Source organism: Pseudochaenichthys georgianus, chromosome 8, assembly GCF_902827115.2.
Source record: "Pseudochaenichthys georgianus chromosome 8, fPseGeo1.2, whole genome shotgun sequence".
NCBI lineage: Eukaryota > Metazoa > Chordata > Actinopteri > Perciformes > Channichthyidae > Pseudochaenichthys > Pseudochaenichthys georgianus.
In genome coordinates this window covers 14,582,886-14,596,593 of record NC_047510.2, presented here as the reverse complement: position 1 = coordinate 14,596,593, position 13,708 = coordinate 14,582,886, and the positions used below count along the sequence as shown (strand labels likewise).

Genomic DNA, 13,708 nt, shown 5'->3' with positions numbered 1-13,708 from the left:
GACAACTTAAGCTCAATAAAGGAATAAATAAAGGCAATGTGGGATCTGAAAAACAAATGGATTCATTCCAATCATCTGTCTCCTTGTCCCTGACGTACAAATATTGACGCCTTTTTTGTCAAATGCTTCAACACTAAAATGATGTAATAGCAGAGTAGGGGGCTAGTACACCCTCCTGAGGGTCCGATTGTGGATGTCATGCGAGCATAACATGGTGAAAACAATCAGTCTAAATTAACAATCGGGACGGAAATGTTCGGATTTCCAAAGGGAGGTTCTGAGAATAAATGAAAAATCAAGAACCGAAAGAATTGAACTATTCATATCTTAGACTGCACTGTAACTTTTATCTTTTAATGTTTATTTTATTAGCTTTTCTTTTTAATGACTGATTTTAAATGCCATTTTCTTATGTCTTTCATTTTTCATTTTTCTTTTAATGTTTCTTTTATTATCTTTGAATGTTTTTAAATGCCTTTGTCTGAATGTCTTTCATTTTTGTAAAGCACCTTGAATTGCCTGGTGCTGAAAGGTGCTATATAAATAGACTTGCCTTGCCTTGCCTAGCCTAATAACTTCTATGTCCGTGAGCTAGGAGGATTTAAAATGAGTTTGAATTTAAAATATCCTGCTTTATTTGAATAACACTCCATATAATAGTTGCAATAAAATAATAACCCCTAAAAAGGAATTGACCTATCGTGACTAGTAATGTTTTAGATTTGATAATTGAATCTAAGACATAATTGTACTATATTACCGAAATAAACAACGTCAATAATATTCTGTAATGTCAGCAATACATATTACCAAGTGTCCAATATGTAAAGCAAACCTGAGAAATGAAACTAAAACCAGCAGCAGATAAACTGCTACTGTTGTAAAATATAAAAATGTTCACTAGAAATAATGTTAAATTATTTGTCATGATAATTCCCATACAGTAATTATCAAGCTGAGTGTGGCACCACGAGGACTGGCTTTGTCTTTTTGATTTATTTTTATAAGGGTTGACTCTAGAGCTGAGGGAAGACACACAACAGGAGATAAGGGTGTCACTCTCTCCATGGAGAGAAGTAAGATAAGATAATGGATCAATACAGCGGATACACACCAGTGTCACAGTTCAACAAGGTCATCATGTCCTTCTTCCATTTCACTTTAGTGGATCCCTTTGATTGGCACCAGACCTGGACGATGTGCTTCCACAAAGAACGTATAGAGGACAAGGGCTCTCCTTTAAATAAACAAGCAACACTGTAAAATTGACACAGAGCTAAGTACATGATTAGATATTTAGATGTCTCTCTGCTCAGTTAAACTGTTTCACTGCGTACAGTTGGCCTTAGGGTTGAGCAGAGATGGGCAACACTGTATCATGTTGGCAAGCGAACAGCTGCGGTTGAAAAATTCAGGTGGATTCATCGTTAAGTACCAGATCTTCCTGCAGTCGCTAAAGCCATCCCAGAATACAATTCACTCTGCGATGGCCATCTGTGGAGAATCATCTGTAGGAGATTAGCCAGGCTCTAAAGCACATCAGCCACTCAGGTATATCATTGTGTCACTCCTCTGTGTGCTACAGCATGAGAGCTCAGACACTTGTTTCCATTTGCATTCACCATCGTATCTTGGCCAAACACCAGCCCTGCTGTCATAAGTTGCCTCTATGAAACGACTGGAAAAGGAGTAACTGTGGGCTGAACAGATTTTGTGAGGGTGTTGCACACTTCCGTAGAAGCCAGCATAAATTCAGGATCACAATAAAAATCTGTTTTATTTCCTGAGAGCTTTATATACTCAGTTTTAAATTTCTGGTTAATATTTTGAAACAGTCATTTTTTTCAGCATCTTTGCAAATCTGAGCATTCATGTCGATTCATTATCAATACTCCGCCTGTGTCTCCTCTTGGTTTTTTTCTTCACACACCCACACACATGTTGTAACCGCTCAAATATCAAAGAGTCAAAGTACAGCCTTGTGGGATGCTGTTTTTCATGTTTACCCATGATGCAGGGACACACACACATTCAGATAATCATTCAAACCATTTTTTTTGTACAAGTTCTAAAAGCTTTATTGTCCAAAATCCATCCCTTGTCCTCTCTATGGTACAGCACTGTAAGGTTGGTTTTTTCTTTTCAATCCATCCATGCGTACAGTGTTTCCTGCTCCCTAGAGCTATTGAGGGATACCCTGAATGGATGGTCATGTTAACGTTTGCTCAACCTGTCACCCCTGAGAAGGCCTGGCTAATGTGACTTATAGGATATTGTGTAAAAAGGCCTTGAATTACAATATTAATTCCGTCACTGTCATCAAGGAAAGAAAAACTCACTCATTAAACTTTTGTTTTAAATAAGTTTTGTTGTACTTAAAAAAAAAACATGTAAAGAAACAAACAAAGAACAAAAGAAAGCAAAGGATTTTTCCTTTCCCTGTATGCCGCACAGAGCCTACAATAACATAATCTACTCTCTTCTATGATAGCAGTTCATTATGATACAGATAACAATAGCAACTCTGATAAAATCTCTATAGTTACTCTATGATTTCTACATATAATTTCCATCTCTAGATTCTTTATGTTAAGAAGGTTTCAGTTCTTTAGGTCAGAGTCCCCACTGAGCGATAGAAACAAACACACAATGAAGATTAAAGGCTGGCTGGAGTAGTGCGACTTGGGAGAATCACATCAGTATGGCCTCGCTTACCCAGAAGGACTTGGGGGTTCTTAAACAGAAAGGTACACAGAGCAAAGGTTTTCAGAAGCACTAGTACTGGATGGCATTACAGGGTTTTCACGACAGATGGCACTGTTGCATCACACACAACGATACATATTGCACAATGAGAAATGCATAGGATCTGCTCCATTACTGTAATTTAAGAATACATGATTGTGTATGATTGTTGAAGGAAGGGTCACATGTACGCTCCTATCTTGCCAACAGTCCATTCTGGCGGGTTTGAGTGTCAGTAGATGTCCTGGCTAATGAGGGAGGGGTGGGGCGGCCCACGCGCATGAACAGCAATATGACAGTTGATGATGCGCTTGTGACACATATCCCATAACACTTGTCTCCGACGTAACGTTGTTTTGCTCAGTGGAAGTCATACAAAAGTTCTCCTGCACTAAAAAGGGAAACAGGAACATCATATGGCGCTGAAGCCGCCTCTCAGAGCGGCTTTAAACGGAACAGCTCGGTCCAGAGTCGTGGAGGCGGACCGTGAGCATCAAGGCCAGCACCGGCAGGACCACCCCTCAATTCAGAGTGAACCCTTGGCTGTGTTGGAGTACTTCATACATGTGTGTACAGTATAGAATAGATAAAGCTATTGACAGACTAAAAACACATCATAAACATAAACTCACAGAATGTAGGCCTATTGCTTTAAATGTGAGAGACTTGTCTTAGTTCTGAATGAACCATAACGTGTAAATTCTCACCTGATTGTTTTTTTTCCTTTCAAACTAACATGGGATTGTAAAAACTTACACCTAGGGCAACACAAAGGCAAATATCAACACCACTTTCATTGCTTTTGTAAGTAAATTAGTTTTAAGGTGCTCTTAATGTGGTTGCCATGGCACTGTGCTTTGTTCCCTCCCACGCTGTGCGCTGACACTGCGACAGGCTGTCAATCAAATACTTGCTGAGCAGCCCCCCCCCCCCCCCCATTGTCATCCAAAATGTCCGCGGAGCTCTGAAAGCAAGTCTTTAAATGATCCATTGTGTTTTATCATGTGTGATTTTGCGCATTCGTGTAGTGCGAGAGGCTTTCAATGTTCTTTATCATCATCTCATGCTGAGATCACGCCACAGAAAAATCAAGGGCAACGACGAGGTGAGAGTGGGGGGAAGGAGAAAGGAAATGAGCAGCCACAAGGAGGAAGAAATAATGGCGTTTTTCAATGTAAGACATCCACAGCTGCACACATGTTTTCGTACCGCTAGTTTGGCGAGACATACATAAAAGACACACAGAACAAAATAATTCCAAAGACAGATTTGCAAATTGAAACAAAGTCAAGTTGACAAGCTGACCTTTTCTTGATCTTAATGAGAGCTTACTCCTGAGGATACAGAAAGAGAAGAACAAGTCTGGAGGCTATGACTGTGTCTGTGACTCAGAAAGAAAAGTGAAGGGCTTGAGAAAACAGCTGCAGGTGCAAAATGGTGGTGGGGTTTTAAATATATGAACATACAGATATAGCATCACATACCCCCCACAGTGTGGACTCTTAGACAATTACCACATCAGAGACATGATGATCCTTTAAGCTTGTAACATGAAAATACTGATCAATGCCACCCTCCTGTTCAGCCATTCAGGACGATGCCTCGGTTCAGCTGCTTTAATTACTTATGATCCTCCAACCTTTCATTGAACCCCCAAACCAATAAGTTAAAACGTTTTAAAAGAGCATCAAGTAAAGGGACCTTCTTTTGTGGCAACCACACTAAACATACATCTAGACTTGTCTATATTTGTTCTCTAATAAATTACACAATAATATCCATAATCCAAACCATGATGACCCATGACATGGCTATAAAAGCGGCCTCTGTGCACCAGTCACTGTCTGGAGGCCTGTCCTGCTCCTTTGGTCATTATAAGAGGAGCAGAAAGAAGGCATGATGGGGGATCTTGGCCGTTATGATAGGAACAGCTGTCAGGCCTATAAGTGCCTACTGAGCATGAAGACTTGTGCTCTCTCTCTATTATAAGTCAGGCGGGCTGCATAGTTTGCGTGTGGCCTTGTCATGTGGGACACACTAAAGGAGGGCCTGGGGTTTGGTAAAGGGACAAGGGTGGAGCTCAGATGGGAAGGGCGTTTAGTCTTTAGTAGGGGGAGAAGATGAAGGGTGTGTGTGTGGCCCTCAGCGGCCCCGGGGCAGGCCGAAACAGTGCAGGGCCCAGGAAGGGGTTCTGGATGAAGGTGGTGCCCACTGGGTGGCGCAGAGCCAGTGGGTTAGCCATTGTGCACAGGGTGGGCTGGGTGAGGGGGCTGGGCAGGAAGCCAGTCGTCAAGCTCTTGGTCAGCTGCTTCTGCAAGGCCAGTTTGGTCTGGAGAAGGGGGGGGGGGGGGGCACACGTTAGCATATTTTCACGGTACAATGGCAACACTTAACTTTTAAACTGTTGGATGTTAAAAGATGGTTCAGATTCTTTTTGACATGAAGTGACATTTTTTCATTAAAATCATTTGTAGTTGGCTCGTTCACACAGCGCAGTAGCAGCAGTTATAAGATTGATGGAAATAGTTTTTCAACAGAATTGCTGAATACAGCACTTATCACATACACCTTTTCCTTGTAGCATATTTAGCAATTTATTTGCAGAGCACAACTTGTTTGGAACACACAGATGAAAAAAGGCTTTAGTGCAAAAGTTATTATGAATGTTTTAATAAGTTCTTGAAGCTGTGTCCCGGGGCTGTCATTTTAATCCAAGTGTAAAGCCAAACTGACTGCTGCTTTCCTCTGAGAATGAACAAACTATAAACGTTCTCAAGCCTATAAGGAGTTAGTATTTGATATGCATAATGTGCAGACCTGTCTGGCACGCAACTAAAATCGTTTAATGATTACAAAAGGAACTAAGTGGAGATTCAAGCATCATACAATTATTTTAATTGTTTGAATTTTGGTTCAGGGCGATCAAATCTTGTCTGTCAATTTGATAAATTAAAAATAATACCAATGAGCTATAGTTACCATTGTTACAGATAGAGCAACACATTTTAAATGAGTATTTGAATAAAACAAGATGCTATGGGAACTGAATTGATCAGAAAATGATCACAAACCCAGGCGTTAGTTTGTTAAAGATGCAGATTGTATAATCAGTTTCGTCATCAGGGTATTTTTTAGCTTCCTCCTATAATTAGCGGTGCACATAACCGAATTGGAAAAACCTTAAATTAGATGATTCTTAGCTTACTGAAAGAACAATAGGATCGTTGCAACTTTCTACACTAACATGTATTTCTTCAAGACATCAGGGGCACTTGAAACATACAGTATGGTGGTGTACAAGAGCAAATAGGCCATGCCAATTCAAAAACACAGGCAAAATCCAACACACACACAAGTTCTTCTGGTTTTCATATGACCTGTTTGCACCTGAATACCACCTTAGAAATAACTCTTTCCAAAGATATACTCTATTGAGATCACCATTAGTGAATAATCAATCAATCAAAGTTTTTTATTTATTGATTGATCAATTGATTGAATACATGGGAAAAAGAAAACTAAATGATCCCTTCAATATAAACATGACTTCTTCATGATCAGTCCTTTCCCCACGGCCAGGCTTTGACTTCCATCTGCTCTTTTAAAAATCCACTTTTTTAGAATGGCTTTTATTTATGTTTAATTACTTTTGTATACTCGCCGTGTTCTATAATGGTTTCCTTACTTTGTTTTACTTCCTTACTTTTACAAGGTCTTTCTTTAGTTAGTTTCATTCATTGTATTTAACTGTGTTCTGATTTTATGCAAAGCACTCTGTTTGAAAGGTGCTATATAAATAAGGTGTTTGATTATAAATCACACCCCAGACTCTCCTGTCACTGACCTGCACGGAGAGGGAGGTGAGATTGTACTGGCTGAACGCTTTCTTCATGGCAGACACAGCCAGGCCCGCATAGCCACTCCATCTCACGTTCTGGAGGACGATAGAAGAGGAGGAGGAGGAGTAGTCAGGGGAGAAAGAGAGGTGTGTTTATGACAGGAGCAAAGAATTGATTAATCTGGAGTGCTGATTCAGGCTGCTGTTGTCAGAGATGGTCAAACTATTTTAGAGCTGTCTCAGGGGGAGAGGACTCACAGAGAACAACAGTGTGCTTAACCTCTATGACACAAGCATGCTGCCTCCCTGAGACAAACTGTAGAAGCCCCTGAGCCCAAAGTAATGAGATCCATGTGTGCGTTTCTTAACGGAATGCCTGTCGGAGTCAGGTTCATATCAGTTTAATGTAACTGGAGATGAATTGGTGTTTAAAAATGCATTAGTTTACAAGCTAGACTTCATTTATGCCAACGTGCACAGCCTGTTCAAGCATATCTGCTGCAAGAGAAAGGCAATTACGAGTTGTTTGTCTTCCCTAAGCGTGTGTGCATACGCGCATATTTGGGGGACTGTGTTCTGTTTGTCTGTGTCTTTATGCTGAGACTTACCGCTAAGCTGGTGCTTGGCTGGATCTTGCTGTGGGGGGTAAATTTGGGTTTGGGTGGTTTTCCGGCCAGCCTATCCTTGTGCCTTCTGCTATTCATGTGCTGCCGAGACCAGAAGAAAACACAGTCAGTGAGCTAACAAGCATCTGTTGTACCACAGTGGAACAACTTCAAATGCTATCTGCTGATTAATAATGGATACACATTGAGTATGACTGAAGAGCAGATACATTACATCACATTACTTTCTACGGCTGCCACACTATCTCCCTCTGGCTGCGGTACCGGCAGGCTTATGCTCTCCTGGGATAGAGGTTGTTTATATAAGACTGGTGGAATGCATTCACGGCCGGTTGTTCAAACACGCCAGCATATCCTGCATCTTTTCCACACTCTAGCTTATGCAAAGTTTCCAAGAAAATGTGATGTAATATTTAATGAACATCAAAGGAGGAGAAATGACCTCGCCAACTTGGTTCGATGCCAACATAATCAGAACATTTAATACAGGAGAAATTAGTAGCTTGCAATAATGAGTGTGAAATAAATGCCTGCTCACTGAAGAGCTTTGCAGTTAGTCATGGCATCAGATGTTATCGGTCTAATGTGGAAAAATGGCTGCTGCTTGAATGTACTCAATGGCTGCAATCATGTGGCTCTACATGAAAGTGCTGCTTTAATTTAAGCCAAGGAGGTATTAAAATGGCCTCTTGTGTTGTTATGTAAGGTCTTTCAAATTAGTATTGTTATCATTTTAAAGCAAAGCATTTGTGATAGCTATTATGATTGTAACATTATAGGTCAGTTTGGTCTAAGTTCATATCTCTTCATGTGTAAGGTAAGTGCTAACTGAGCAGGCAGATTAATTCTGTGGAGGTGAGGTAAATATATGCAACTCTTTCTCCACTGCCTGTTGTGATTGGGCAGGAGTGCTCTTCCCTGCAGAGTCAACTGTACTTCAATTCAATATACTTCATAACCAAAACGTTTGTAGGCCTATGTTTTGTTTTTTCACAAAGGTCATTGCTTCCCATGAACATTTCTGTCCATTTCTTTATCTGATTATACCAGATATCATACATGTACTTGTACAGACTTGAGTTTTTATTTTACAATGTCCTCGATTCACAATGGTCTATTAATTGGAAAACTATACATAATATGCAACACAACCTACATATTATTGTGTTTCTCTTGACACTTACTTGGCTAAGCTGTGTCTCTGAGTTCACAAAGATCTCACACACTTCACACTGAAAGTTCTTGCTGGGCACCCCGACGCTGCCTTTGCTGGCCAGCCTCTTGCTCTTGCACCCTGCCCGAGCTGCCACCACCTTCCCCCTGCGCCGGGGCAGGACACTGTGACCTTCCAGCATCAGTTTGTGCTTTGTACCTGGTGGAGAGAACAGAGAGCTGTTTTAGGGAAAGGGTAAATGTATAAAATGTATTTGTTCAAGGTCAGTAACATATGTAAAAAAGCCTAATACCGCTGTTATGAGCATCCAGTTGGGAGGTGGAGTTGACTGTGACTTTACAGACAGGACAATGAAGGTGAGCTTTGCTCTTGTTGGAGTCGGGGTCCTCATCTGTACGTGGCTCCTCCTTTATGCTGGAGGCGTCCACAGGGCTGCCTGCCTCAGTGATTGGGCCCTCAGCATCGATGGCCTCGGGGACTTCAGGGCCGCTGGTGTCCGAGGCGGTCTCTGAGAGCTGTGAGGAAGGCGAAATCTGAGGAGGGGAAAGGGTGACCAACTCCACGGAGGAAACCTCAGATACTGGCGTCAGCATTACTGAAATCCTCGGACTCTCGTCAAGCTTTTCCTCCAGATTGGTTGGTTCCTGGTCAGACTGAAGACCTGCAGAAAAGAAGTTCATATAGAGGATAACATCAGCAAAGTGTGTTTCATTTAAACCTGCAACAATTGATTTGTTTTGCCACCTGGGAGCAGCGAAAAACAAGCTCTGAAAACAACATTGACTATTTCCTTGTCAGCAGTTGCTTATTTACACATCCAGCAATTACAGAGCAACATTATCATTCATTTGGAGTCGTGCATTTGGCCTGATCTCTTTCCAATGTTCACTGTTGTTAGTCCCAAACAACTCCTCTGGAAAGCATATGTCTCATTCGCTAAATTCTCCACTATCTTCACCATGGTGTGTTCATAGAGAGAACTGATGTCTTTTGTGGTCTTTTTTAATTGTGTGAATGTGATATTGTATTGTATGCATTGTATGCATGTGTACAGTATATGTATGAGTATACATATGTGGATGCATGTGTGTATACTGTATATATAAAATGTGTGTGTTTTATATGTTGTATCATGGACAATCATGTATAGCTAACTATCTTTATTTTATTGATGTAAATTGTACTCCTATTTGGTTGTTAACTGTTAACTGTGAGCATGCCTGCTGATAATCTCCATCCAACTCTTCTGAATGACTGACAGTTTTGAGTGCAAGGACGGAGTTGGCTGAATTAATCTCCAAATAACTTTCTCTCTTTTAATACAACATTTGAGCCAGAGTGCTTGAGCCAATTTAATAGGGCTTTTCAAGTACCAGCTTTGTGGCATTTTGTGATATATTATCAGCCTTTTCCTTTAAACCACGTGGAACACACTGGATTAGTTTTGGTTTGGGCTAGAAAAATGCCATCAGGCTTTCTCCTTGTTCCCTTCCCCTCTCTTCCCTCTCCCCCTTACTATTCAAATATCAAGTGGACCCGGGGTCTCAGTCAATATAAACAAACCAATCGAGTGCTGGGGCCGGCCCATAAGTCACTGGAGTTCCATTACACATCTCCCCTTCACCCCCCGTCTTCCCGAGGGAGTCACACACTTCACCCCAGAGCACTGTGCCCTACGCTCACTGAATATCTCATTTTCATTTAGTGCTTTCTCCCGCACACAGTCACAACCTTCCTCTGTACAACCCTGCTCTATTGATTTTCCCTTTTACGTCTTAGAGTAAATTCATGATTGGAGATAAGGGTCTTCCTCTCTCATTCCCGCCAAAGAAGAAAGAAACTATATAGGAGCAAGATTAGAGCTTCCCTTGGCGTAATGAGAGTGACTCCTGAGGGATTTCAACTGCTCTGTTCGGGTAGGTGGGTGTTGGTATGATCTTGAGCTTATGTGAAAGACAGGGCCACCTGAGAAGTCTCTGGGGGGGAGTGATATTGATCGATGGATTTAGCAGGAACCTGACAGAGGAAGATTTGGAGGCGGAGGGGAATCAACGCGCTCAAAAATCCAAAGACTTAGATCCTGAAGGACCTCATTCAGTAAGGAATCAATTCAGCTGTTCCCTGCTGAGTTTAATATATCCCTATTTTAAAAAACTTTAACTTTAACAGATATTAAACCCCCGGTAAAGTTATTTTTATTGCTCCATTAATCAAGCAGTCTACAGGAAATGTTAATAATCATCCCAGTCATTTATCAAGCGGCGGTGACAAAGGGGCATTTCTGCATTTAAGACTGCAAAGATTAATTGATTTATTAAAAAACAGCGCACATTATTGATAATGGAAACAATCATTAGTTACAAGCCTTATGGGAAGCTGTACAAATTGTTGTTTTTGATCATCCTGTGGAACTGACAAACAAAGACTGTGCAACCCTCTTCTCTAAGAAAATGTGTGCGGTGTTAGTTGTGCCTCTCGCTCTCTGGCCCTCTACGTGATAAGAGAAACTGACACCGACATTGGCAAAGTGTCAGGCTAAAGGCCAGCGAATTGGGAGTGCCCGCAGGGCCTCCGTGGGGTAGAACTACACAGCGGCAAATCATTGACATTTGGATCAACATTATGCAGGCAATCATTTTTTCTTTAACATTAAATAATTCAGTCAATTTCTTAATAATCCAATTAATTCAGACAGGCTTTCAGAGTGTAAACACATCTGGAGAGATCTCAATTCAGCCTATTGATTTATTGAGAACTTCCACCACAGCCAACCAGAAAATGAATATCGGACACATTATGCACAAGCTTGCTGATTCGAAGCAGAACATAAACAACTTCCCCGGGGGATCAAATCCTCGCTTTAAATCATCATTATTGTGTTGACAATCCCAGTGAAAATGGTTTTAACAGCGGAGTCAATCAAAGCGGAGGCTGATAGATGCTTGTCACAATTGATGCAGGCCCTCTGTCTCTCGGCACCAGACTGCTGCTTACTTGCTCATTCGCTGCGTGCTCACTCCCTCCTTTGTTGGTCTGGGACATGGTTTATAACCATCGATTAATCCCTTTGTATGGTTTAAAACGCTGTATCTGCTCTTCCCCGTCACCCTCCCTCTTGTATTATTAGTTGTGGTACCCTTAAAGACAGAACATTTTTAGAATGTAAGAGATGCTGGAAAGTTTGAATGTAATGTAATAGAACTAAAGCTTGCTGTCAACATTTTAGACAGCCAAAATGTCAATGTCAATTAAAATTACACAGCGGAAGATTTCAAGTTGTAAAACAAAATTACACACCTTAACCGGACAACCCAGTGGAAGAGACGACTTATCAATTGACAAGGTAGCCAAGCATACACAGATTTATCTTTTGTATACTAGATCAGCGGTTCCCAACCTTTTTCAAAACAGGGCCCACTTGCCCCCGGACCCCCCTAGAGGATGGGTCCACCCACACTTAAATCATGTTCACATGGATAGGATATACATTTTCACACATCTTGTGTCCATATCTTTCTGTTTTGGTGGTCATGCCACAACCGTGCACATGCATGCATGCACGAGTCATGGTAAGATATCTGGATTAAGAGGTTGCTTTTTATTTGCACAGCATGAAAGAAAGGCAAAATGAATGGACTATGATTTTAGTTTTTTTAAGCAGAGGTTGAGTTCAATCATTTGTACGGCCCTCGGAGGATGTTGTAAAAATTGAAATGGCCCTTGAGAGGAAAAAGGTTCCCCACCCCTGCTGTAGCCTGTACACAAATAAATAAAAATAAAAATAATAATTGAAATTAAAAAACATGAAATTATTAGGCAGCCCACTTGCAATGCCTTTGCGGCCAACTAGGGGGCCGCAGCCCACAGGTTGGGAACCGCTGCTCTAGATAAGGCCACAGTGAGAAAATGATCAAGCATTTGTATTGAAGACTTGAAACTACATCAAAACCATACATTTTTCAGGAATATGTTTACTGAGTGAGAAGTGAGGTCCTTTTTTCATGGATTTATATACAATCTAAACAAATAATACAGTCCTTTAATAATCTGACATTAGTTCATTAACATCATTTGCTAAAGTTATATAATGAAAAAGTTTATATTGTTGATATTTGGTAGTCAATTTAGAGTATTTAAATTGTCAAAACTCATTCATTTAATTCCATCCTACTAAAAAAAGCCCTTGAAAATTGTAACCTTCAATCTTCGAAGAAATAGCAAATCATTTGAATTAAGTCCTTGTAAAAAAACACATTTAATTTTTTAATTTTTATAGTTCATTATAAAATGTTTGGAGCATCTAGTTAATGGACCTGCTTTGAGTCTGGAACACTCAAATGTTCTATTTCATTCTGAAGTGTTCTGTTTTTTTGTTAACCTTTTGTCAAGGCTATATGGCGCTGGCCTGGCCCATTCTACTCTTCCAAATAAACTTGCCATTGTGTTTCATAATTAGTTTAATAATTTAATTATAATTGGAAAAACGAGGGACGTTATGTAGAAGCTCACAGTCAAAATGTGGTCCATATATATGAATGGTAGAGGGCTCTTCATTTGGAGCTGAAGAGGCTGACCTTGGGGGTGTAGAGTGTGTTTATTCTGAGGCAGAAGGCCTCATTCATTCCTATGAGAGTTGCTCATTAGCGCATGATGATAAAATGGCCCAACTTTTGAGAGAGCGAAACGTCACAGATTACCCGGCATGCCTGAGAAGTACCCGTATGTGCGCTCATAGCACATGCGCAACTTTAACCAAAATGCTCGTTCACATCAAGCACGTCAATTTGCGTACACGTAACAGCACCGCACGTTCATGACAGCATGGTAATGATTTGTTATTATGATGGATTTGATATTAACGAGGCGGCAGTTAGCAGCTAGCGGCTAGCTAGTCATTATGCTAATGTTCACATCAATCGTTATGTACTTATATTATGCTGTAACAGGATCTAGTGATATCCAAGCAACAGAGCTTCATTTAGCATGAAAGAATGATTGCACTGTATATATGCACTGTATATATATATATATATATATATATAATAATAAGTAATATTAACTTTATTTAATACAACATTTACAGTACAAGATTTAATCATACAGCCCAATATATCCAGTATTACAGCTCCGTGGGGTGGCAGTAAGACGATATGGGTCCGTTCTTATTGTGCATCCATGGGTAAAGATAAACGCAACTCACATTGGTTTCTCAAACAGCATCTCTGTAAACTACGTGTATTCACTGAATTTCACTCTCTGCCTTTAACGGCTCGTTGTAGCTCCAATAGCTCCAGCCCCCACCCTCCCTGTTTGGTTGGGACACGT

The 13,708-nt window shown here is 40.7% G+C and overlaps 1 protein-coding gene across 2 annotated transcripts in view; it reads right to left on the bottom strand.

The window, feature by feature from the left end:
* Positions 1-2,074: 2,074 nt before the first annotated feature.
* The window catches only part of znf385c (zinc finger protein 385C), a 159,737-nt gene continuing 148,103 nt past the window's right edge, over positions 2,075-13,708 (bottom strand). For both annotated transcript variants that reach the window (XM_034088464.2, XM_034088465.2), the window contains 5 exons: positions 8,676-9,044; positions 8,394-8,581; positions 7,192-7,290; positions 6,590-6,679; positions 2,075-5,074 (listed from right to left, as the gene is read on the bottom strand). In XM_034088464.2, coding sequence (XP_033944355.1) covers positions 4,850-5,074; positions 6,590-6,679; positions 7,192-7,290; positions 8,394-8,581; positions 8,676-9,044 — 971 coding nt within the window. In that variant the 3' untranslated portion in view covers positions 2,075-4,849. The remainder of the gene's footprint in view (positions 5,075-6,589; positions 6,680-7,191; positions 7,291-8,393; positions 8,582-8,675; positions 9,045-13,708) is intronic.